The sequence below is a fragment of the Poecilia reticulata genome, linkage group LG21, assembly GCF_000633615.1.
Source record: "Poecilia reticulata strain Guanapo linkage group LG21, Guppy_female_1.0+MT, whole genome shotgun sequence".
In the NCBI taxonomy this organism is placed as follows: domain Eukaryota; kingdom Metazoa; phylum Chordata; class Actinopteri; order Cyprinodontiformes; family Poeciliidae; genus Poecilia; species Poecilia reticulata.
This window is the reverse complement of record NC_024351.1, coordinates 9,993,460-10,020,636: the sequence shown is the minus strand read 5'-3', so window position 1 is coordinate 10,020,636 and position 27,177 is coordinate 9,993,460. Positions and strand designations below refer to the sequence as shown.

Below are 27,177 nucleotides of genomic sequence, written 5' to 3'. Positions count from 1 at the left end.
GCCATTTTAGGGTAAAAACCAAGCGCATACATTCATGTTTTTTGGGGGGGTTTTTTATCCATCTAGACAGCTTCCGCCCCCCCCCTGCAATGTTACGGCGTCCTCCCAAAGGGGGCGCTCCACAGTTTGGGAACCTCTGAAGTAGAGCATGATTGTGAAGTGGAAGGAGATGTAACACAGATTTCATCTAACAAGTTGGACATGTCGAGAGATAAAGAATCGCTGAAAAAAATATGTTACTTGAGCAACGATTCAGTCCTGGCAGTGGCGGAGTTTATCTGTCAAAACCCAGCTTTTATTTTGGTATTACACTTTCGCTTATCAACAAGCCAATTTGCTTATTTGCTAAATATTTAGCATGGACCTAAATATTTATTTAACTTGCTTGCTAGATATTTAGTTAGCAAAATAAATACTCACCTAAGAGCTAAATATTTAGTTTGGAAAGTGGATATGTAGCTTTCAGACTAAATATTTATCTCGGACTTCAACATTTAGTTGGGAGCTAAATATTTAGCTTCCTAACTAAATATTTAATTTGAAAGCTAAATATTTAGTTTGTAAATTTATTTATTTATTTTAGTTAGCTGAATATTTAATTTGGTACTCTGACATAAATGTACGCATAACATGGTGAAAATATGCCTTTGAAAAGTGAGCACCTTTTTTTCCCCTCTGTAACAGGCCGAATAAGGCAAATTATTGCTGTTATTATTTTTTTACTGTGTAACTTTACAAACGGCACCCCATAACAGACTTCCTTCCTCAACTGTGACTGAGCATGAGCTACTTTTTTTTTTTCCGTTTTAAATAGCAAAACACTCCCTTTAAACAAAGCTTTAGATGTGCAAAGGTAGTAGAAACGCACATCTAAAGACTGCAGCCAAAGCTGTGTCATTTCCTGCTACTTCCCAAGGTTGCATTATTTTTGCGTCGGCCTGCCACATAACTTTAATATGAAACAAGCGTTTGTGGTTGTTAGGTGAGAAAATTGAGAAATAGATCCTGGAGCATGACTGGCTGACAAGAGGCAGTAAGCCCTTTTGCAAATTTGATTATTTGATAACAAAGAGCACTTAAGAAGAAGATTAAAATGAGCGTTCCAGTTCCCGGTTTGAGCCAGTTTGTGTCCTGGAATAAAACAGAGGAAGTCCATCTTTCAAAATATACTTTTTGTTCCCAGACAACTAGAGCCCAGCAGCACACACACATTAAAGCCATAACATCCCGAGAACGCCAGCCAGAAGCTGTAAATTCATCCAGGACCAGCATCACAGAGGTTAAAGTGGTCACGACAAGGCCACAGAGAACACTTTTACCAGCTGCAGTAGCGGCGCCTATCATCAGCGATACGAAAGCCATCAAACCAGAGAGAATCATTTTTGGCTGGCTACATCTGGGCCTGACTTATGTCTTTGAGTGTAGGCCAGTTATGAATCTGCAGGGATGCAGTGATCGCCGTGGTGATGGGAAAGCTAAAGAGATGCAATGAAATATATCCCCATTGTGGCTGTGTAAGTGCAGAAATATTTACAGTGATGCCCTTGAGATGGACATATTGAACCAGAAGATGGATTCACTCGTCTTTTTTTTTTTCTTTTTTCTTCATGTGGCGATGCAGTGTAGGGATAAAATCAAATCGGTCTACAATGCACAAAAGTTTAATAATCAAAACGTCCAATCTCAAAGCAATTACTGACCACTAGCACATTTCTGCCTCTTACTCTGCTATTCATTGCTCACTAGGCAAATTACAGCCATCAGAATGTTTCCTCAGCGGTTGTGAGATAGTTAATTTCTTTATTAGTTCAGCTGAAGAATAGAAGTCATTTCCTCCTTTTCTTTTTTTTGAACCGTGCCTTTGTCCTCGTTTCTTTCCTCCACAATCTATGAAAACCTCAGCTGTTACGTCAACTTAAAAGCTCTTGCAGCTTTAAGACAAAAGCAGCTCCCGTATTACATCTTAACCTTTTGCTGCTTCTCAAAGCTTTCAAACGCCCCCCCACCCCCCCCAAAATAAAAAAACAGAAATGCGTCATCTTCTGCGCTATCAACTTAAACTGTGATCCTATTAATGCTTGAGGCCAGACAGTGGTAAGAATGATGGATGTCCTCGGGTGTTGAATATCTGTTAGGTAGCTGTGTATGCGCAGAGTGTCGGGAATAACGCTTTTCCATTTGCCCAGATCCCGCTCTCCGTATCCCCCTCTCCAAGGACCCATCCTATTAGCATTTATCCAAGGCCTGCTTTGTTAGGCCATCATTAATCATTTGAAATATGAGAGGAGCCAGAACCAGGGGACTCGGAGACTCGATGGATCTCTCATCTTTAAATGAAGTGGAGAAATGCTTCTCACATGCAAGCTCCCATGCATATACACGAATGTGTTTTGAGACCTGTGCTTGCTCCGGAGTGCGGAATGCATACAAGTGAGGCTAAGCATCTGAGGGGAGGGGAAAAAAAAAAAAAAAGATCATAAATTTGCTGCAAAAAAAAAAAAAAAACTTCAATGGTACAAAGTGTTATATTCTGTTTTGTTCCAACACTTTCTTGTCAGTGTAAACACAGAGACTGAAGATGAAAGGATGATGGATGATGATGGATAAATGATAGATGAGACAGCGGGGGAATTAGTAAAAAGGAGCTGACAGGCTAAACTGTATCAGGGTGACAAACAAAGTGATGCTACCAGCTACCTGGAGCCATATTTTATTAATTTCCCTTGAGTTTCGCACAGAACGTTTTCATGTTTTTAAAAATAATTTATTATTTAAAAAAAAAAAAAAAAAAAGACACATTTGTTTTTAGTCACGGCTTGTAATCCGCGGAGCCGAGTGTCTAAAATGGAGATGTAAAACCATGCTTCATTATGCATGAGATTGTAATCACAAAAATAGACTAATAAGCTTTGAGAGCTGTTAAACGGGAAGCGTGAGGGCTCAGCCTAAGTGTTAATTTTTATTTTTGGTGGGGTTAAGAGAGGGTGTGCGCTCTGTAGCTCCGCTGCGGATGGGAGAGGACCACGACTCGGCTGCTGTGTGACAATTGCTCCAGCTTTGATCATGCCAGCACCCACTGAGCCTCAATGTCACTAAAGTCTGGCTCTCACCCACTTTCCGTGGATTTGGGCCCCGTCGCCTGACATGCACAAAAAACAAAACAAAAAAAAAAAAAAAACACACACACAGCAATGGTGGAACTTTTATCTCCAGTACCCACATATAATCCCAAACACATACGGAACCGTGTGATGTTTGCCCCACAGGGTTCCTCTTTCTCTCTCTCTCTTTTTTTTAAGGCGCTATTTCTGTTGCATGAAAGTGTCTGTGAACAGCAGCTAATTTGTCAAAATCGACAGCGGTTCTGCTGCACAAAAAGCCAAATTATTGTTGCCAGCTCCCCGCACGTTATAATCCTCACGCTGCAGAGATGAGTGAGAATTTTGGAATCACTCTGTGAAAATACGGATTAGCGGGATTTGAAGAAGGACTTACAAAAAAAAAAGAGAAAAAAAAAACTCCCTCTAAGAAGCCAACAATAACATGACAGGTTTGTATGATCACAAGTCTCAATGTGTTTCACACACCCACAAAACAAAAGAGGGACTGTACCAGACTCTTAAACATGTTCGCCAGGCTCACATTGTGCCGTTTGTATCCACAGGCTCTCCATACAGAGACAAGATCACAATAGCTATTCTTCAGCTCCAAGAGGAAGGGAAGCTGCACATGATGAAGGAGAAGTGGTGGAGAGGCAACGGCTGTCCAGAGGAGGAGAGCAAAGAGGCGAGCGCTCTTGGAGTGCAGAACATCGGGGGGATCTTCATCGTGCTGGCCGCAGGGCTTGTGCTCTCGGTGTTTGTTGCCGTAGGGGAGGTCCTTTACAAGTCCAAGCAGAACGCCCAGCTGGAAAAGGTACGGCGGACATTTTCGTCACGACTACAGGAATCGGTGTCGGTGACAGCTAACGGTAAACGGTCGCGGGGGTCGTCGTTCAAAGACCCGTTTGTGTTTCGCACCGTGATAGAGGCTCATATCTGACAAAAGTAATCACGATGTGCACCGAGACGAGAGACGTGTACATGTTTCCACAAAAAAAAGAAAAAAAACAACTCGGGGCCGGTGCTCAGCTGAAGAATGAGAATTTTGAATGAACAAAAAGGCTCACACACTGCAGGCGTCCATTCCTGCTTCATTTATTGCTCCGTTTCATAGCGCAGAGGTGACGTGTTGAGAGCTCTGCTCTTCATTAGACCAGAGTTCTGCAGCCTGGGAGACTTTTTGTTCATTCATCGTAACCAGCGTGCAATCAAAAGCATTTTCGGTGAGAGATTTAAAAAGAAAAAAATCTTTGGTAAAGGTTTAAAACTTACACAATGGGTTGCTTGAGTTTAAACCCGCCAGCAGTTATAAGCATTCTGAATAACCGGAAATAAAATCAGCTGTCTTGCCGACATTTACCTGACATTTGCTCATTTATATCCTCACCTTTGTCTCATCTTTATGCATTTCTGTCAAGTCCTGGATTTGCTCTGCATGTGGTAATATTCTACTGTTTTCTTTATATAGCTCTATACACTGCTCAAAAAAATAAAGGGAACATTTAAACACTTAAGTGTTCCCTTTATTTTTTTGAGCAGTGTATTTTATTAGACGGTCTACAAATTAGAATAAATCACCAATAAAAGACAATCACAGCAAAACACGGTAGTGGCTGCATCATGCTGCCAGACTTCTTTTTTTTTTTTTTTTTTTTTTTTGTAAAGGTGTATGAAATAATGGATTATGTAAGTTCTGACCTGGATTAATCATGCATCCACTAAAGGGATGAAGATGAAGATACCCGTAATTTCCAGTATCACAGTGGGTCTAAGCATACATCCAAATCTATCTGAGAAGCTCTTCATGAAAGGAAAATGAGTTTTAGAATCGCACAGCCGAGTTCAGAACTAAGTCTGATGTGAAAGGGTTCTGGAAGAGAGCTGCACGCGCAGCCCCCGTCTGATTCGTTTTGGAGAACTTCTGCAAATTAGAGCGATCAAATATTCATAAGTAAAGCTCTGGGACGCTGAAACAATCCTACCAAAGAAGACTGAACGCTGAAATTGAGTGAAAATAAAACAAAACAAAGTCGTAGCTTAAGGCTGTTCGCACGTGTACAACCGGGCTTTTTACTATTTTCTTCCAAAACAGATCTGCTTAGTTTACAGTTGAATCTGGTACATCACACCAGTCTTGTGTGATATACGAAGAAAAATGTTTGAAAATGGTTTATCAAGATCTCGTCTTCTTACCTTAGAAGAGCGTAGAAAGTATTTTTTGTTCTTTTTTGCATTGTACTTAAAACATTTGAATGTTGCATTGCAAGTTTCTACACTGGCTGGCATAATTTCTTCAAAAGATTCTGAGGAAGTCTGTAGGATTTTGCTACATCTTACAGTATGTCACATCAGAGAAATATGACCATGGCTACAGTTAGTAGCCACTCGGTTGTAGTGAGGACATTTCAGTGGAAATAAACAAAGAACACTTTACAGAGAACCTTGTTTTTTTTTTTTTTTTTCATATTCTCTCACAATATTTGCAAAGCTGCAGATTGCATGACTGCAATCAGTCACGCAATCTTATTCAGCCGAATCGCACAAAAGATTAGACAAGTTCATGGGCAACACAGGGAGAGAGCCGGTATGCAAGAAGAGGAGAGACAGCAACCCCCACTTGTGTTCAGCAGTTTGCTCTGCTCTCAGCGTTTCACAAATTGTTTTGGTTTAAGTTTTAGATCATTTATTTATGAGAACATTGTTTTCCTTTTAGAGGGATTTCCACTTAAGCTGTTCCAGTGCCACACCGGTACCAGTGAGCGTTTAGCATCATTTCGTTTTCCGTTTCTAAGCCCCGAACCGCTCACCTGAGAAGCAGAAACAAGCAGTGCAGTGCCACCAATGCATTACCGGGCCAGAGGACAGAATCACACCAGGGGCGGGTTCCTGCAAAGCGTCGTGTATAAATAAGTTAGTTTCACTTTCAGGCTGCATAATTTAGAGAGCAGCAATAAAGAGGTGAGCTTTAGCGACTAGGAAAGGTGTAGCATAAGCTTGTTGTCTCTCTCACAAGCTAAAGAGGGGGGCTAGACGCGCCGCACAGAACTGCTTATACTTACTCTTTCGAGGTGAATTTACAAACACTGATTGTGACTCCTTTAATAAACACTGTTTGTGGTTTAATTTCCCCAGCTGGCACTGGAAATTCTGGCTTAAAACGGTGACTGTAACTCACATTTACGGCGTGTTTATGGGTCCGAGTATGACTTACAGAACGGATATGCCAGCCGGCAGTCTGAGCCCGGAGAAAACACACGCTGTAGCTAAAACAAGTGATTACGAATTAGACTTATAGCATTAGGACGTTGGTTTGCAGAGATTCTGAGATAAATATTGTGTTTTCTGTAGATAAACAGTCTCCCCGCCTTGCGATCCTCAACAGCAATTCAGAATACAGCAGATGGAAGCTGTTGAGAACTTACTCTTGCTTCAGCCCTGGTGTCACACTGGAACCGGCGTTCATACGGCACATCATTGAATTTTTTTAAAAATTATTATAAAAAAAAAAAAGAAAGACAGCTTGTTAATAAATATCCACATACTAAGAAACATTAAGAGCTCGCAGCTGCCGTCACTGTAAATAAGGCCACCTGAGTTAAATAATTGCCACGAAAACGTCTTTTAATCAGCATATATTGCACCATCTTTCTTCCCCCTCAGGTTACGTTTCCAGAGTCTATCCACCGCCATCCGGGCCCTTAATATACAAGTGCACATTATTCATCAAGCCGAGTGGAGTATGTATTTTAGCGCACCATAATGTGTGCAATTGCATTTCCACATAATTGCCGAAGTCCCTAGATAGCATTTTTTAATTATTTACATCTCAAGAATTAACATAGTGCAGCAGCGTGTCACTTTATAGCAGTTGTAATTATTTCTATCTTCTTCTTTTTTTTCTTTTTTTCTTTTTCTTTTTTTTTTTTTTTTGCAGACTGCATATATTTCATAGCATATCTTAGCTATCATTAATCAAGAGCTTCAGGACTGGGTCACAATATTCAGATGATTTGCAAATGCCAGGATTTTCTAGGCTTTCCAAGGTGCTCGTAATTTGCATACAGACAACAAGCCTCTGCTCTCCCCGCCTGCAAACCTCCTTCCACCCCACCTCACTTTTCACTACTTATTTCTATTTTCTCCTACGCAGTTCTCCACTTCCCTAATCAATCTACTCCTTTAATTATTTATTTCCCAGCATATATAAAAGATTGTATTCTTATCCCAGACAAATATATCGAGTACATGGAAAAAATAAAATACCCGGCGCTTTCTATTGATATCCATCTCAAACACCCACACACATAAACAAACCGAGAAATAAATAAGTAACAATGTCATATTTTTATGCTCTCTCTTTTCTTGTATATCCTCTCCCCTCCTACAGCCTTTGAATTTGAATTACATCCTGCATAATTGGGTCAGGAATGCATGAGAATTGGATTTGCCAAAGTTGGTGCAAAGGCATATTGACATTTTATAGGATTTTACAGCACATACATAATTTAGGCACAACAGAATCTCATATTGTAGAAGTTACATAACGCCATAACAGTTTACCAATATTTTTGGATGTAATCTTCTTAAGTGGGTTTTATGACCTCGAGGTGGCATTATTCTTTTTTTTTTTTTTTTTTTTTACATAATTCCTTCTGGATTTGGTTCTCATCTGGGGGGGAAAGGCTGTAAGACAATAATAAGACCTTCAGATGACAATGATACTGACATGCGAAAATGTTTAACAGAATTGTAAGTAGATCTCTTCTTCAAATTCATTCTTAAGGAATTATACATTCGGGTCTGCTTTCCCTGTTGCTGCTCAAATCGATCTTAGATTTTCTCCCCCAGACAAAATATGCCAATTTTTATTTTATGCGTTTGCCGGCAAAATCTGCATTTTTCTCCACTGTTGCCTTTTCCATCTTTAGATTGTCCATAGTATTCCCAAATATTGCAGCAGCAATCAATGTCTTAACAAATATTACATCATTATTGTCAGCTCCTTTTCTCAAGCAGCTGCAACTGGAGCTTTAAACTCAGTTGGTTATTATCGCTTTTTAGCACTGAAGAAGCCTTAGAGAGTGTTTTTTTTTTTTTTTTTTTTTTCTTGGCTGTCAAAAAAGAGTAACTCAGTCTCTGCCACTTCACTTTTATTGTCTATTCATAAGCACATAAATTTTTAGGGCTGCCAACCAAAACTTTATACAACCAGGAGCAGAGAGAGATTTTTTTATTTTTTATTTTTCACATAAGCTGAGATGCTGACAAAAAAAAAAGGTAACCTTTGGCACTGCGAAAAGAAACAATGCACCTGAAACCAAATCCACTTCTGCTGCTTCTATTTGAGCTCAAGCTAGCATTAGCATGCAGCATAGCAAAGAGCGACGCTCATGAGCCCGCAGTTTAAACGTTCTGGGTTAATTTATCCCTTCCTTTTTTTGTAGTGACCATTAACACACCAAGGTCTTTTCCAGAACGCTCGTCTCCGTCACTTCAGGAAAGCACACTTGTTTTTGTGTGTTTTTGGGGCTGTAATATTTGAGCACGTCTGGAAGATTATTAACTGGCTGTTATGGAGAAAGAAGACTACATGACGAAATGCTGAACAGGCAACCAGCTGACTGAGTGTGGATGCACAGAACAGAATGTGCTAGAAGATGGAGAACGGGCGGCAATCTGAATGGAGCAACTATACCACAACATAACACTGCAGCGTTTTGCACCCGCAAGCCAGAGACTGCTGTCTTTTTGACATCTCCATAGCGAAAGTGTATGATTACAGCTGGATTGACAAGCTCTGCTAGCACCACGATTGCTTTTATAGAACCAATGAAGTGACAGTTTTTGCATAAACCTCCTGTTCGGGATCGGTTGTGAAGTTCTGAGTCAAGAGCCGAAGCCAAATTTGAAGACGTTTGTCCAATTTGTATTCACAGGGAAACAAATATAAACTTTGTGATTTTTCTCTTTGCCTCTCAACTCTGTGGTATTTGGTGTTGGCGTCGTTCGTGAAATTTGTAATATGGAAAAGCATAAGATCCTACATTAATCCCCCCACCCCCTCCCTCACATCAATATTGATCTTGCTCAGTTTACATTGGTCGGGTGAGCGTAACATAAAGAATAACTGCTCTGCTTCTTGTCCTTCTCCTCTTGTTTTCTTCTGCAGCGATCATTCTGCAGCGCTATGATGGATGAGCTGCGCGTTTCTCTGAAGTGCCAACGTCGTCTCAAACAAAAGCCTCAGCCGCCCGCCATCGTCAAGACGGAGGAGGTCATTAACATGCACACGTTCAACGACAGGAGACTCCCAGGGAAGGAAACCATGGCATGAAAACCGACAACACCCTGAAACATTCCCCTCAATTAAAATCAGCGAGGGGATTCAGGGGGTGGGGGGGGGGTCAAATTAACGCAGACTAGACCAGGGGCTGAGGTTAGCGGTAACAACAGGATTCCTTTTTGAACCAACATGCTTATGTCGACCGATGTTTCCTGTGGAAATACAGATACCTGAGAAGTGTCACCTCACTGTGACCGTTACTTTTTGGAAGGGAGCTGGAAGCGGCGGACTCTCTCCCAGGCCGGGCGGGTGACGTACGTAGACCTCAAAGCGGATTCGAGCAGGTTTGGGACAAAAAAATAAATACAAAAAAAAAAAAACGTTTGCTGGTTCACACACCAGAAGTGGATTTAAACACAAACACACACCTGATGTACACACAGACTCTCACACTGTCGTTTCACACTCTTTACTGCTGTGCATAAGGGAGGACTCGGTTCGAACGATGAATTCGGTTGTAGTTTTTTCTGTTGTCGTCAATGCCCCCCTTTGTCTTACTTCCATGTCTGTGGCCCCCTTCCTTCAGTGGCTTGAGTTTCTCTTCAGTCATTTAAAGCAAACACTAATTTCATACCAAAAAAAAAACATTTAAAAAGTAGTCAACACCATCCGGGTTATTATGAACTGCTGTATAAAAGTGATAATTAGTTTGGAATCATCTACGCTGATCTTGTCAAATACTGTCATTTTCTTCTATATGTGCCAAAGTTCTGCCATTGTGAAGAACTTCCCACCACGCCTGTTTCTGTTTTGACGCCTCTAGACGCAATGTAATCTGTCAAGCTCCTGACTCATGTCCGCCCTGAAACACTGTCAACGGTTTTCGCTCTGTATCGGTCGTTGTTTAAAAAGGTGGAATTTCTACAAAAAGTGTTCGTTTTTGTACAAGAACAACGAAGTTTTGTAGTACTTTGTATCATATAGTAGCCCCTCCCGTGGACAAAATATGTAGCAGATAACCAACTCAGCCCTCGGACTCTGGACAACAAAGCTTCAGGCTCTGCTGTGTGGAGTGCATTGCTTTCATCAATCTGCGATTCAGCCTTTTGTCTGCCAGTCTCACGGGGGCCAGCGGTACATACTGTTTGGGGACAATGTAGTGGATTTTTGGTTGGGGAGAGCAATAGAATTGTAAATGAAGAGATCGCAAAGTAGGCAAAGGCGGTGGTGATTCATGCTGAAAAATTCAGCTCTTGTCCTATCAGCGAAGGGTGTGGGTAAATAACAGTAGCTGTGATGAGTCACCACGAAAGACATGGTAAAACATGCAAATGTTGCTTTTGTGGAATATAAATACAGTCGTAGTTTTGTAGATCTGTTGTACTACGATGAGATTTTTTTTTTTTTTTTTTAATGGTATGTCCTAAAAGTTTTATTTTTTAAACCAGTGGTACTAATAGGTTTCACATATGCGTATCAGAGACTTAAGCATACAAAGTACTTTGTTTAAATAACATAAATTATATGAACAGACACAATTAAAAACACTTATTTTAAGAGCTTTTCGTCAACGAAAAGCTCTTTTCAGTTACTATATATTGTATATACTGCAAATATTTCTGACTTAGTTTCTAAAATGATCACTTTTAGGACTCATATTTAGTGGCATCTCAATAAATTATAATATCATTGAAAAGTTAATGAATGTGGCTTACAGCTAAACCAAAGAGGCAGCCTCTCGTGAAATTTGAATGCTACACACAAAACCCATAAAACGCACTCAGCTGTCCATTAACACACCTGGATACGGCTCTCTCTGAATATCCAGTTTGTTTGGCTTCATGTGCAGGATGTCACCGAGTGTTTGACAACTGTCAAGTTCTTAATCTATCCCACGATCTCGTAACATCCCCTAACATAACATTTCCATATTTCGAAATGCTTCTTTTCTTACTCTGATGAGATCCCCGAGGTTTTCTTTTTTTTTTTCTGAGAAACACAATTATGGATGTTATTAGCTGTAAGCCATAATCACAAAATTACCAGGAATAAACACTTGAAACATATTAGTCTCTGTGTAATGAATGTGCAAGATGTGTGTCTCACTTTTTTTTTTTTATTTTTTAATTTTTTTATGCAGAATCGCAAACGAATTCACTTTTCAGCGATAATCTAACTTACTGAGATGCACCTGCAAGTGACCTCAAAAGTGGGCCGTAATGACAGGGGTGTGAGTTGCGTTGAATGTTGAAGAACAGTGCAGCTGCAGTCAATCGGATGGTGGGTGTAATCAGGAGCTGCGAGGCGCTCGTATGTTGGATGGTAAATGTCCCACCTTAGCTCAAAAAAAAAAAAAACCCGGGCTGTGCTTCACTCATCTTTCCTCGAGTGGGCTTCATCATCTTGAGAGCTTGATGTTGATGATAGCTTGTGGGCTGAGCAAAATCATTTATCCGCTAATTGTCTCCAGATGTGTGTTATCTTCATGACCTAACACGAGCGCATTTGGTGCAACGGCTCTTCCTGTCTGGTAACTCGATGTTCCCTGTTGTGAAATGACAAGCACACTCGGTAGGTTACTGCTCCCGCTGCCCCCCGTCTCGACCCGTTTGTTCAATTCATCTGGCATTGCAGGTGTTAGACGACACCAACGCCTACCCCTCTGATGGTCATACGTTCATGAGTTAATTTAATAATTATATAAAAACTGACAAGAGGGATTATGTATTTAAGCTTTTGGTGATCTACTAGTGTTGCTTGTCATTTTCCATATAGCTATATCTAGTGGTGCAAACTAATTGAATTCCTGAAAACAATCTTCAATTGATTCCAAAGGCTTAGCGGTAAAATAAAAAAAAAATAAAAAAAACAATGTGAGCTCACGGAGCTTGACATTGGTGCAAGGTTTTACAAAAACTGTCATTAAAAATGTCATAACTGTAGCTCTGCCTCGTGTTTTTCCGCACAACTCAAAGTGGTCTTTGCAAACAGATGTACTGTGCAAAAGGTTATATTTTGCTATGTCTTTCTGGTGTGTTTCCACATTGATACGAAGTAGCCTCTAGTTCTTTTTATTTTTTTTAATAATTAAGGTACAATCAACCAAATAGTTTTTGAATTGTGGGAGGAAGCTGAAGCACAAGGAGAGAATCCACACATCCACAAGTAGAACATGCAAACTCAATGCTGAAGAACCACAACCTGGGATCTGAACCCAGAACATTCTTGTTGTGAGGTAAAAATGCGTCTGTGCCTCCATGTGGCTACTAATATACTAAGTTATCTTAATTCTGTTATCCTGCTTGGTTTTGTCAAAAAAAAAAAGTCTTGTTTTTAGCATATTGAACTATGTGTGTGGGACAAAGGAAGGGCAATGCATGAGAAATGAAGCAGCCCAAGTCTAAAGAATAATTCTAAAAAAAACTCTTAGTTCCTGTGACTATCACTATCTTAAAATATCACAAAAACAAACTGATCTCTTTTTCTCTTAAGCCTTCAGACAATTTGTAACTAGCAGCCTGAGGCAGAGACAAATGAATCATATTTTCTTTGTTGAATCCATGAAAAACCAGATTTTAGCACCAGCAAACTGGTTAAGAGCTATTCTTCTGGCTAACCTGACGAATGACAGATGTTTTCTCTTAATATTTCTGACGTTTGGAAGTCATTTTGTATTATTTTCTGAAAGATGCATAACATTTCAACACGCGATGCAATGCCTTTCCACATTTTGTCACAACAAAACCACAATCCCTTCGCCAGGATTATTTTGGCGATAGATCCAGCAGAGTGACGCGATTGCTGTAAATCAGAAGAAAAGGAGCACATGAAGTTCAACATTTTGACATATAAGAACATTAAAACCGCTGCATGCATTTGTTTTTGAGACTCAGTCATTCGACATGATGCAGAACTTCCTTCGCTGCACTTACAAATACAAGTCCTTTGGCTAGGCCGCTACCGACTTTACACATGTAACCAGGCATTCTGCCCACTGCGTTATTGTAAGATAATTCCAGATCAGTCAGGAGCAGGACGGTATGTCAACATCAAAGTTCAAGTCTTTCCACAGATCCTCAAGTGGCTATCGCTCTGGACGTTGACTGGCCAATTCTAACAGATTAATATGTTTAATTTGAGCCACTCCACCATGGTGCAGGCTGAATGTTTAGTAACTGCTCATTTGGAAGGGGAAGTCCTCCCCCTCCACCCTCGTCCAAGTCTCGAGTGTTTTCCAGCCTCTGACAGGTTTTCTTTCAGAATGGCCAAGTATTTATGTTCAGCATTTTCCCACCGACTCTCACCAGTTGGTGGGAAGATGTGGAATAAAAAGCATCCACACAGGACGATGCAGCCAACGTCATATTTCACAGTGGGGAAAGGTAATGGCAGGGTTTTAGCTTTTCACCAGACAAAACACTTTTGCTTAAAGGAAAAGCTCAAAAAGTTCCATTTTAGTCTCGTCCGGACAGGGAATCTTCTTCCTTGTTCTTGTTTTATGCCCTACATGTAAAATATGAAAAATTGCAAAAAGAAATAGTCAAGGCTTTCCTTTGATCACAGCTTTCTTCAAATTTGTGGAGTACAGGACAAGCACATTTGACGGATTATCCCTCCAAAGCTGTTGCTCCTCCAGAGTCACCTGCTTCTCTCATTTAATGATTCAGACTGAATTAAACGACATGTCAAAACATGAAATGCTTTTTTATTTATTTTTTAGGCTTTAAACCCACAACTTGATTCCTGATCTGCCTGGTTTGTTATCTTGGTTTTTAAGATGCTGTTTTACAACGTTCTGAATGTAAATGGAAGCTCTGCTTATATGGCTTATCATTTAAAAATATCTAAAGTATAATTTTACTTCTAAAGCACAACCGAGTGCATAAAATCCTTATTGAATTACATTTAATTTCATAGTTTTAAAGTGATGACAGGTGTATTTCTTTTAGCCTGGCGTGTTAATCTGTCGTTAAATTATTTATGTTGTTTATTTCTAAGCACACAACTCAATATTTTGCAAGTCAGGCAAAAAAAAAAAAGAAAAAAGTGAAAGTGATCAAGACCACTTAAAGTGTTTCAAGAAACTTTTGCTCTTTAGGATGTAAAGAAATAAAATAAAGAAAAGAGAAAAAAATTTTCTGTGGATTAAAGCCTCCTCATCTATATTACCATGAATATGCGCCTCAAAATATAATCAAATATCAGGCTAATTGACTAATTCCCCCCAAAATACTTGATTTAATCACCCTGAATGAATGGGATATAGTTGAACTTTAAGTGAAAACCGAACTGAAAGCACGTATGACAAGGTTTTTTTTATTTTTTATTTTTTTTAAGCTTGCTCCCAGGCTGCCTGTATAATCTTCCCCTCGGCGGTGCACCTTTCTCTCCGACTTACACGGGATTTTCCAGAAGTTGCAATGAAAAACCGTCTCTGCATCCGCAGCTCTGCCGCCACCACACAAATGGCCACCCCTGTTCGCCCTCCAAAGTGACAGGGAAGGTCAGCGCATGCTTCAGTGCGTTCAGCGGGGACCGTTTAGTCTGTCACACTTATTTCCATCATATTAAATCTTCTTCCTCCTTTTCCTAAGTGCTCATTGGGAAGGTATCCTTGGATAACATCTTGTTCATCAGACAATTAATGGCCGGGATTGCATTGTAGACAGAATATTGCTTTCTGAATGTGACTTTGGTTTGTCACACAGATATCATAAGTAAATTGAGTCTGTCGAGAAAGATCTTCAACGAGAACGTTGGCTCCGCTGCTCACTCCCTTGCGCGTTCAATAATTTATGATCGCAGGTCGCAGATTAATATCATGCAAGTCTGCTTGATTATTATAATTTTTTTTTTTTTTTTCCCCCCGAGAGTGCATCCATGTTCAGACTCCTGGTGTAGCGCACACTCTTCAAAAGGTAAAACATGCAAAGTTAAATATATCCTTCCTTCATACCACTACTATTTTTCTTATGGAGTTTCAGGTTTTGCTGGGCATTTTTTAGAAACCTTGAGAGGAAAATGTATTTAATTTTTTGATTAGCAGCAGATTTTATTTTATTTATCTAGCATGAAGCTGAGAAGACCTGCGCTTGGAGGGACTCCGTCAAGATAAGAAATCAATTTTTTATCCCATGAGTTGCAGTGGTAAGTCTACTACGATGGTTCTACTTTTAACACTTATTAGGTGGGCGATTATTAAATTTTGTGGCAGGATTTATAAATCTGAACTGATTAATTTGATCATAGACCTCACAAGGCCATTTTGATGAGTGCCTTCCCCCCAACCCCTGAAATTTCATATCCAAATCTTATTAGTGAGGGTTGACATAAAAAGAAAGATTTTTATTATTATTATCATTATTAAAGCTAATAAAGTGCCATATTAAAGTGTGTCAGTGGGCTTAGCATGGTCTGATTCAGCAGGCACTTGTGTAATGTGCTCAACACTGATACATAATAGTGGTGTGAATACAGCAGTCTACTCTATTTGCATACCTTGCTTTGTGCAAAGAGCAAGCAGGAAAAAAAAAAACAAAAAAAGAGCGGACGGGGTGTGTGCAGCACCGCACGACACGTCAGGATGGAAATGACTTAAATGCGGTTTGTGTTAGAGCAGCTTTGATTGTGGCATAATAAGAAGACAAGATGACAGAGAAAATTAAGAAAAAAGCTGCAAGCTAATCTGCATGATGATGGTGATGAATATGTTGTCTCCGGCGTTTCTCTGCATCGCCTTTCTGCCTGCTGGCAGGATTCCAACATAAGCTAGTGGAGTCCCTTGTTTTCCTTAGAAAATGTGACTTGTATTCAGAGATTTTTTTTTTATCTTTTGGCGTTTGTGGCTCAGAGGGAAGTTTAGTCGTCTTAACAATTGAAATCATCTTTGTTCAATTCCAGGTTTGATGTCACCTTTGGGCAAGGCACTTAGCCCTGATCTGTGTCACAGTGTGTGATCAAATGATGTGTGTGTGTCGCTCTGGTTTACAAGTATTTTTAGGAGTTATGACTAGAACGGCACAACATGGATAGAGTTCCTTGACCATTGATTCAGGAAATTGACAATAAAATGCAAAAGGGGAAGTTACTTCACAGCTTTTTGAACAATGAACAAATGCAGGTGGGAATAAAATCAATTCAGTTTTCTGTGACAAGAAAAATTCTGCAAACTTGAATTTAAGGCGGCTTCAACAGAGAGCTAAATACCAGAGGAGCTCTTGACACATTTGTTATCAATCAGCAATACACGGTCTAATGGTCTGGGATATTCACTGGACTGGTTTCTAGTCAATTGTTGGGCAACACAAGGCAACCATGCACTCAGAGTGTATGAGAGCATTTACCTAAAGATAACCTGTGTATTCATAGGGAGGTCGTACAAACTCTATAGAAGGGTTCCTGCTAGGATTCAAACCTGGCTGCATTGATTGGCCCAGCATGCAGTCCTTCCAAGTAAAAATGAAATGCATAATGAAACTACGTCCTTCAATCAATCAAGTGGTGCCAGTGGGAAAAGATAGAAGGCATAGCGCTTAAACAAAAAAAAAGCTTTGTTCTGATGAAGTGCTGTTTTTAATTTGGCCATCATTCCAGAACTTGGTATTTTTATCACATTTGAAAGCTGCTGCAGTGGGTAATTCTTCGTCTGCGGACATTTTGGTGCTTTAGAAATTAGCTTTGGTCTCTTCTTGTGAGCTCAGCCTGTATAAAGGGAATTACAATAAAAGGGGAACCGATTATATACCACACACTTGGGAGTGTCCCCCATTTTTGTCCCCCTCCTACACCTACGACAAGAGGGGGCATTCAGTGCAGTAAATGTTGGCCCAACACATCATTTAAACGATCTGCTTCAAACTACAGCAGCTCCTTTTTTGCGTGTGACCTGAATGTGAGCTTTTCCACAATACAAGATGTGCAGGATATAAACTCAATTTTAGCTGCAAATTAGTTTCAATTTAAAAGAATGATCCTCCGTGTCTTGCAGCAGTTCTCTTTTGGTTGTGGTTGCATATCCGAATATCCGAATGTCTTTTCTCCCAGTGGCAGATGTGTTGTGGTGGGTGGCAGCTGCAGAATGGAGGAGCACAGATTGCTAAGTGATTCACCCTGCTCCTGGCATCTCCGTTACCCCATGAGTCTTTTCACTGACAGTGTTTTCATTTCTATTGGCTTCATGTGTAACTAGCATGGTTTGGTGCTTTGACAGCTCTGTCGGGAAAATGACAATTCAGGTCTCCTTGCTTAGAGGTTATTTCCTCTGCTGTGACCCGCTCTGCTGGGGGGGGGGGAAACCCCCCAAAAAATGGAGGGACCCCAGCTGAACATGACCACAGGGTCACATTTGTTTTGTGAAATGCACGTGTTGCTGGTGCTCAGTCTGATAAAAATCCCTGGCCTGATGTCACAAATTAGCTCCGCGTCTGATGGCATCTGCTGGCCCTTTATGCACACACCAGAAATAACAGTGTTGAGTGTTGAATCGGTCACATCTCCTGAAGTGTGAATTGTATTTTGTTCACTGCTGTCAAATAGTATCCTCATCCCTTCTCAAAAGAGAGAGAGAGAGAGAGAGAGAAAGAAAAAATAAATAATCCCCCTTTTGGTTCTCTCGAACAAATGTTCTGCCTCCTTCCCACTTCCATCTGCCTTTGAGTCATTCATAGTGTTGATTCCACCTCTGGAGGAATACATCAGGCATAAGGCCTTTTTCTTTCATCAGGGCATCAGCTTTAAAGTAATTTTCCTCCTCTCACTGGGAGCCAAATGGAGACGAGGAGATGTCGATTCTCTCATCTCTTTGTCTGTCCCCTTTGATCTCTTCCAACATGAATTCCCGATGCACAAAAAGTAAATGCCCCCCACCCCAGCCGCCCCCCCCCTCTCCCCTCACTTTCTCCGGAGCATGGTTGATCATACAAAATTGACCAGAAATGACTCCTAATGACCCCTGTGTTTTACTCGGGGAAAACAGAATACCGCCACAACACACTCCTTGCTATCATTACGCCTAGTGCATTTTAATGATGGATGAATTATTCAGGGTGTGCTTGTGGATATAATAGTCCAAACCGCCGATCCTGAGAACATCTTTATGAGCCCTTGTGAGAGATGAGAAGGATTTTGCGACAAAAGGACGAGGGCTTGAGCAAAGGCGCGCACGCTGGCGCGTACCGTTGACTGTTGCATTTACAGTCAGCGGCTGTGATTTATGTTGTATTCCCTGTGCAGGAGCCCCCTCTATCTCAAAGAAAAGGTTAAAGCATACAGCCTGGAGGCAGTGCTACAAAGGTTAACATGCAGTTTAGGCACGCGGCATAGGGAAAAAGGATTGGGAAGATACACGGTCCCCTCTTCTCTTTGGCCTGAATGCTGCCTCTGATACCCGGGAACCCTCTCTGTGGTGTTTAGGGGTATTTATCCCTCAGTTCTCTCCATCCCTTGCCTTTTTAAACATCCAGCACCTAACGCCATAAACACACCTGACCTTCACAAAGCCATCTCAAGAGATTGTATCTCAGAGAAGGGAAGAAACACGATGATGGGTAACTGAAGGAAACCGTAAACAAACAGTGTTCATACCGTCCAACGCCTGAAGCGGTGTGCTTAAAGATGTGCTCAGGAGAGAGTCAGTGAGATAGAGTGATGATTATAAAACACACACACATGCACACGGTGCTAGACCATTAAAGAGGAGAGGGATAAAAGAGAGAGGGCTGTGAAGACACACCAGTGTCTTGGTGAGTCAGATGTGTTGAGGTGATTAATCTGTTTTGGCTGTCCTTCACAGGCCTGAGGGTGGGTAAATATTTGGCAGTGCTAGGCTGCCCCCTTTTGGAGAAAAGAGGAAGACAATAACATTTACAAAATCAATCATCCGTCTAGTTCCTTGAATTTTGAGATATTTGTTGGCCATATTTGATAGAGTGTCTGGTTTGAAAGTAGTCTGATGATTTTTACACTCAACCTTTTTTTTTTTTTTTTAGTTTTACCTTTCTAAGATATTGTAATTTGTTTTTACCTTACAGAAACTTTAATTCTGACAGATAAAAATACCAACTACCAAAGCATAGCTGCATCACATTTGCCTGTAAATCACCTATTATTCATGTAATAATATGCTGATTTTCTTCACTAACAGTAATGTTTTGTGATAACTTTATTTTTATATTTTTTGTAGAGAAGTAATGACACCATGCAATCCGGTATACAGCAGACTTTTATTTCTTTTTGTACATCAGGCTTTTAAAAAAATGCCACATTCTTCAGCACTGATTTGTCGAAATAACTATCTTCATAGCTACAATGTATTAATGAATTCGAATAACATCTTTTTGACGTTGATGTGTAAAATCTAAAAAGTCCTTTCCTTTACAAGAAAACAGGCTTTGTTAGGCTACAAAATGATACCAGTGCACAGGAATATTGAAATACCGAATCTGAGATTTGTTTACCGATATCTGAACATCTTGGAGCAATGATACGTACTTTAATCTTGTTATGATGGTTTTATTTTCCAATCAAGTGAAACATTAAAGACATTTAAAAATCCAACCCAGACTTCACAGGGAAAAAAAAGCAGTACAACCAATACTGAGACTGAAAATAATGATTGATTTGCACACAGAGGAACATTTTCCCAGTTCAAAAGCAAATCAGTGTTTTAATTTAACAGAAACAGAGCATAAAGACTCTCTGGCCACAATGTAGAGATTAAAAACACGTACAAACATGGAAACAGTGAGGTTATTCATCAGTGCATAAAAGGATCCTGCACTTGGCTGAATTTAAAAAAGGTCCCCAAGAGGTACAACGTTCGGCTACGGCTTTTGCACAAGCACTTCTGAAGGTAGGCTTATTACAATAAAAGACAAAAAGGAAGAGCATATTGTATGTAAAAACACAGATCGGCTGTCAAAGGCAGCAGCTGAGGTATGTGAAGTCCAGTACATAATCTGTCCAGCCACCAGACGTTTCCCTGCCCTGCATCATGTTTTTGTACATTCTGTCTGCCCAGGAGCGTTTGGTAACTCACTGCTCCGGATATTTAAGTGTTTACATTTATCATTTAAAAAAAAAAAAAAGAAAAAATATTCAAAGAATTTGAACTTACAAATGGGTCTTTGAGGCACAAACAAAAACATTTAAGAGAACGCATTCATCGCCAAGACCAATTTATCTGAAGTCAAACATTGTGACGTGGGTAAATTTAAAATATTTTCTCTTTTTGCGCCAACTTCCACTGGCTTTCATGACTCTGGTGGACACTTTCTTTGTATTTAAAACAAAGAAAGTTATCTAAAAAAAAAAAAACAATGCGATAAGTGAATATTTTCCGCATTATAACTTTAACTTTATGATAACTTGCATACATAGCTAAAATATCATTACGTGATGTTTAGAATACCAAAAAGGTGCCACTATGTAGCCATTTTCAGCTCTACTGAGAAGACATTATAATGAAATTAGTCAAATAAAGATGATCAGCTACGTTTTTTTTTTTCCTTCTTTTTTTAATACTACAGCAGTTAGTTTGGCGCCCATCTTTGTTTTACAGAGATGCTGAAACACTAAGGATTTTTTTGGGGGTGGGGGGATAGAATGTATGCATCAAACAGAGGCTGTTTGATGCGTACAAAGTTGGGTCCACTCAGCAGTTTCCTGCTCTACAATATTTTCTCTGGTCAGACTGTAATTGATCATCTGATAAATACTGCTGTTTGTCTCGGGAGTCAGAACTCGTAGCTGGGAATGATGCCACACCCGAGTTGAGTGTGTTCTAGTTGCAAGTCGGAAAACCAGCGGGATTTAAGAATTGCGTTGGTCCTACATACTACAAGCTATTAATAGCGTTTTAAGTCTTCAAACACATAAAAGAAAAAATGATTTCAAATAGGCATTTTACAGCACTATATATATATATATATATATATATATATATACCACTGGTTTATCGAGATGTAAACACAACACCAAAGTGCTAATAAATGGTTTATATCAGCAATTTTCGCAACATTTTATGAATGCATTACATCAGGCTCGAGGCTGTTCCACGAGATTTGACTATCCCAATCGCCATCTTAACATTAGGGGCTGCTCTTCTTTAACTTTTGACTCAAAACACTAAAAATCAACATTTCTAAGGTCAAAGGTCAAATGTTTTTCCACACAAAATCTTCAAATCCAAATGAAGCGAGCTGCATGTCTAGACAGAAACAGAAGGTTCTTCTCCATTAATAGGCAATGACATAAGAAAAGTCCAACAAATACAGCTAAAGAGTTATTTTAAAGGATTTGAAGAATTATTTCTGCCAGACAGAGGCGAGTTTGACACTGGGTCCTCTATCTTAGTGGTCTATAAAACTTACAAGGCAATACATTTCACAAAATAATGAACCAATTCAAACGATCAAGGGCATTTTGGAGAAGAAGCATTATAAAGAATCCTAGCTATTTCAAATAAGACAATATTTATTTGAGATAAAAAGGGAAAACAAAGAATTAAATAAATACTTTTCTTTACATTGCCAATGAAGACAAAGGCCTTTTTTTTGTAGCTTTGTAAAAAAAAAAAAAAAAAAAAAAAAATAGTTGTTCGGTATGTTGCTCCTCAATGTAAGTTCTTAAGCAAAAAAATACAAAAAAATACTTGGAATCCTTTAAACTTATTTCTTGCTCTATTGTGTCTTTAAACTTCATTTAATATCACCAGATTTTCATTTCCCATATGCAGAAAAAACACTTTTTATGATTACATGTAAAAAGCTTTTCTTTTTTTTTACCTTAACATACACATAATTCAATACTTAAGGCAGTTGAGAAAATAGCAATGCATAAGAGGGAGAAAAAAAAACAATCTGAAATGTCTTACACTTTATGCTGCCTTTAAAAACCACACATTGTTCATTTGTGCCATCAAATACATTAGTCAGTAGTTTCAGTGCTTTTTAATAGGTAACAGATTTCTTACAATTTTTTTTTTTTTACTTTTATTTTTGGCAAACCTAAATGTTTCAGATCCTCTGTAAAATAGACAAACAACTGAAATAAATACAAAATGAAGTTTTGAAATGATGCCTTCATTTATTCAGTGGGGAAATATTTTCACGACGCCTTGTTGTGACATCCTAGACAGCAGCAACTGCCACTAAGTGTTTGCAATGAATCTTTATTTTCTAGGCACAGAGTGCAGTTTAAGGCATCTCCATCACACTTTAACCAGTGCAGTGGTCCATGAAGGTTACGGACATAACCTCCATTTTGTATTTCTGAATTGGGAGTTGTTGGCATGCATTAGATCGTCATCCTGCAGCATTTAGCAGACGTTCTCTTACAAGATCTTCTGGTTGAGATAAGAATTCGTCCCCATTCAAACACTGAATCAGGTTTTTTTTGTGACCTCCTGGATAAGTGTTGGTGCGTTCTTGGAGTGATTTTTGTAGGCTGGCCCCCCTCAACCACAGGGAAGGTGTGGAAGAAATTGTGTTGATGATCTGAAACATTTAGTTGCGAAAAACAAATCTAAAACCAGGAGTAAAGGAGAGAAAGTTTTTCAAAGCACTGCAAACTGATCAAGATCAAATATTAAAGCGAACAATAACACTGGAAAGTCATGTTTGTGTATACATCCCAAAGCTCATTGAAACAAGCTTCCTGTCCCGTGTGCAGGTCCACCAGAACACAGTCATTTTCTCAGTTGATTTTGAAGAGTAATACTGCTTTTATGCTCAACGTTTAATCTCTTAGAATTCAAAAACACTTTTAGGAATGTCACTAAATGAAAACAAATCACCTTTAGTACAAAACCTACTGATTTTTAAGAGTAAATGTTATTATCTCTGGTATATGTAAAACAAATAAGCTTGCACGAATGTAATCATTGTTAACATCAATTAGCAATATCTAACAGAAACCACTTTTGATTATCTTGAGCTGTGAAAATGGCTGACTAGGACCATTACCATGGAGCCTGCAGACAGGTCATAATATCTATTTGGTAACAAATCAAACTGATAAAAATAAAAATAAAAAACACACACACAGGGAATCTTTGCTCAAGTGCAAACCTATTCTCCTTCTCCTTAGGCAAATCATCAAGTGGTTGTAAAAAACAAAACAAAAAGAAAACAGTTACGATAAAATGCAAAGTAACAAAAAACAAACAAACAAACAAAACCAGTCATAGTATTTTAAAAATGAGTCTCACAGCCATAAAATATTACATTTGTGAACAGCTAGCCCAACAAGCTGAGGTAAACTCACTGGCTTTGTGCAAAGTAATGGGTGTTCACTCATCACTCGCAGATTTGAGATCTTGAGAAAAAAATTAGGAAAAGCGGCAAGTAAAAAGCAACAAACGGTAATAAATGACAGAGAAACAAGCGAAAAGCCACATCAGGGCTGATTTCTTAAAAACATTGTGACACAAAGTAATAATAATAATTAAAAAAAACTGGAGGCATGCGACCTGGGAGCAGGTAAGGAGCTTGTCGAGGAATAGCGCTAATGAGGTAGGTTCCTTTTTTTTTTGCTGTAAACAAAAAAGCAATAGTTTTCCAGTAAGAAAAAAAATATATTAAATCTGGAAAGGAAGACGGGGAAATCTGTGGCAAAACACAAAAGACTGTCCAAGACGATTATTATACAGACTAATATTAATAATACAGCTCGATTAAAAAAAACAACAAGAAACCCCAGAAACCAACAGCTATGTGTAACTCAGGAGGTAGTTGCTATCATCAGTACTTGAACTGGTTATATGTCTCTTCACCATTGCTTAAGAGTTTGTGGAGTCTGTCAGTGGATGAATCCCAAAAGAATAATAAACACTTCTTTGTTTTTTTTTTTCTTTTTTTTTTCTTTTTTTGGTTAATTCCCTGAGACGAGTTCATCATCCTGAGAGGAGCTGTGTGTAAAAATGTAAAAAATACGTCATACAAAAAGATGTTTCCATAGAGATTTAAGCATGAGTTGCAGTTTGGTCAACCACCGTCGTTTTTTGTTGTTGTTTTTTTTCTCCCGTCAAGCTGCATTTGTTGTTTGATTTTCAATGCACGCACACATTCAAAGCTGTATATTATTTAGAAAACACTTTGCTGCACTTTCAGCAATAAGCTGCTCTATTTCCGAAAAAGCAAGCACTTCAGCAAGTCTTAACTTTTAAATGCCTTCAAGAAAAGGTAAAAGTAAAAAAAAAACAAACAAAAAAAAAAAAAGCCAAACCTCTTTGGTATAGAAATATACCAAAAAAAGTTGGTTGTCTTTACAGAGCTTTTCAAAAGCCCACATGCCAGTTTGATATACTTGTACAAAGTTATTTGATTTGTCAGAACATTAAGATACAACTCCAAAGCGACCTTACGTGAACTTTGTGAGGAGTCGACTTCAGATGAGCTCTTTTCACATTCAGTATGGTCAGAGAAGAGTTGTTAGGGTCAGTAAGTGCCACTAAAGCCGTGCTTGGGATTCAAGTTATACCGAAAGCAACACAATCCGTCCGGCTATTTCTCCCTCCATTGTTTTGAGTCTGGAGCAGCAGCAGCAGAGACGTCATCCCATCACCTGACTGGTGCTGACTGACAAACGCTAGGCACTGACGGATGAGGAAAATATGGTTCGACTTTACTGAAAAATATAGATTAAAAAAAAACACTAAGAGAGCAGACGTTATCGACATTCACTTCCCGAAGGAAGAAGTTGTGAGGTATTATGTGAGTAAAGCAGCTATGATAATGAGGTTGTGCTAGAAACTACACCTTCAAGGTGAGTTTTTTTGCTGTGACCACGCAGTACCTTGCAAATGTGTTACGCCCTTTAAACTTTGACACGACTTCAACGAATATCATTAGGGTTTTCTGTGAAAAGGGCAAGAGTAAGATGTATACTTGGTTATTTAAGTATCTACAAGGTGTGGGTGTGTATTAGTATTCAGCCCCCCTTCAATCTGACAACTCTCAAAAATTCTATCTTACAGAACTTGGAAGGATTTGATGGGAAGATGGATGGAGCTAAAATACGGGATAGTTCAGGAAACCCCCCAACCCCCAAAAAAACAAACACTAGATCCTTGAGGATCACCTTTCAACAAGACGACACTTAACACTCAGACAGAGCTCCAATAGTTCAGATCAAAGCATATTTGTGTGCTACAATGGCCTAGTCAAAGACCAGAACAAAATCCAATTGAAAAACTGTTGCAAGCCAACTACCTATTTTTTTGTTTCTCTCTCCATTGTCATTACATATTGACAACATTCTCATACAGTTGGCCAAATAAATTGCTGGCATGCAGAAATTGACTGACTGGTACCTGAAATATTACATTCCTCCAAAAACCCCATCCAAGAAATGATTTGAAATTGGGACTTTCGAAACCAGGCAATTCAAACACTGCACGCTGCAATTCCCATTAGATGTATTGTGTGGCTTGCACCTTTAATCACAGCGAAAAGTATCGACTCGGGGGTGCTGGATACAAACACTCTGCAAACGTTTTTTTTTTTTTTTCCCCCTTACTTATTAGAACTGAAATATCCCCTATTATTTGCTGGTCAAGCACATAAAATACCCAATAAATGTGCTGAGGCGTGCAGTTGTTACACAACAATCCGTGTAAAAACTTAAAGGGGTGTTAAAACTTTTGCAAGGGACTGTATAAACTAATCGATATGAGAAAGAGTAGAGAATAAAAATGGAATTTTCTACATTGAAAATGGGTAAATAGAGGGAGAATTTTCACACGCCACGACGTATCCCATGCACTTAAAACAGGGATGTGCACCTATTTCAGAGCCAAGTCCTTGTATATATATATATATATGTATATATATATATGTTTACTTAATGTTAATATAATTTTAATTATATCTTGTAACTTTACATATATATATATATATTAAAAACTACTTTAAACTAATTATGCAACTACCAAAATGGAATGATAAGGCCTTTACTTAAAACCTAAACTATGACCTAGACTGATTACATATTTGCCTTATATAATATGCGTCTATCTGTGATAACAGGAAAACGGTGGAGGTTTAACAGCCATGATTCGCCCACGAAGAAGACAGTTCTCCAGTTTGACAATTCTGATTTCTGTCGGAGTCTCCGTGCCACGCGCGCACACACTCTCCCTCTTCTCTTCTTTGTTCTCAGTCTTGCACTTGCTGACACTTCCACAATCAGTTGGTCCAGTCCTTGTCACGAAAGCGATATGTATCGAGGGTTTTGAAATGAGAGAGAACGTACTCTAGCAGCTCAGCGGCGTTTTTAAAAACGACCCCTCAGGAATGCATTAAGTTTCCCCAAAAGATCTCTAGAAGCCAGGCTAAAAGTCCTGTGGGTCTGGATTATTACTTAGACGGACTCAAGCTCTTAAGAGTTGTCCCCTAATCTATTTTAAAATGAGCTACCGTGTGTGCTGTGAAGATGCAATCGGGATTTTTTCTCTCTCTCTCTCCCTCTCTGAATGATTAGGCTTACGGTATAAAGTTGTGGCTTTCAGTCTGCAAAATAGGGGGGGAGGGGGGCTTTTAAAATAGCCACCCCTTCAGGTCCGAGGGGGAGCAGAGGCAACACAGTCATCAAAACCTACACACAAATGACATTTCACCATTGAGCTGCACAGATTGAAACACAAAAGAATTATTCCCTGCAGTCACCTTTCCAGCAGTCGTTTCCATAGCTGCACCAGGTGACTGCAGGTCAGTGGCACACATTCACGCACGTCCCGTACCCCGCTGATCGCTGCCACAGCTGTGCTGGTTAGGAAAATAACACAGTGAAAAAATA

At 39.4% G+C, this 27,177-nt stretch overlaps 1 protein-coding gene across 2 annotated transcripts in view; it reads left to right on the top strand.

Annotated features, from left to right (window-relative positions):
* The window catches only part of LOC103457461 (glutamate receptor ionotropic, kainate 2-like), an 84,977-nt gene extending 72,651 nt beyond the window's left edge, over positions 1–12,326 (top strand). For both annotated transcript variants that reach the window (XM_008397599.2, XM_008397600.2), the window contains exons 15-16: positions 3,665–3,915; positions 9,271–12,326. In XM_008397599.2, the coding sequence (XP_008395821.1) occupies positions 3,665–3,915; positions 9,271–9,435 (416 nt within the window). In that variant the 3' untranslated portion in view covers positions 9,436–12,326. The remainder of the gene's footprint in view (positions 1–3,664; positions 3,916–9,270) is intronic.
* The last annotated feature ends 14,851 nt before the right edge of the window (positions 12,327–27,177 follow it).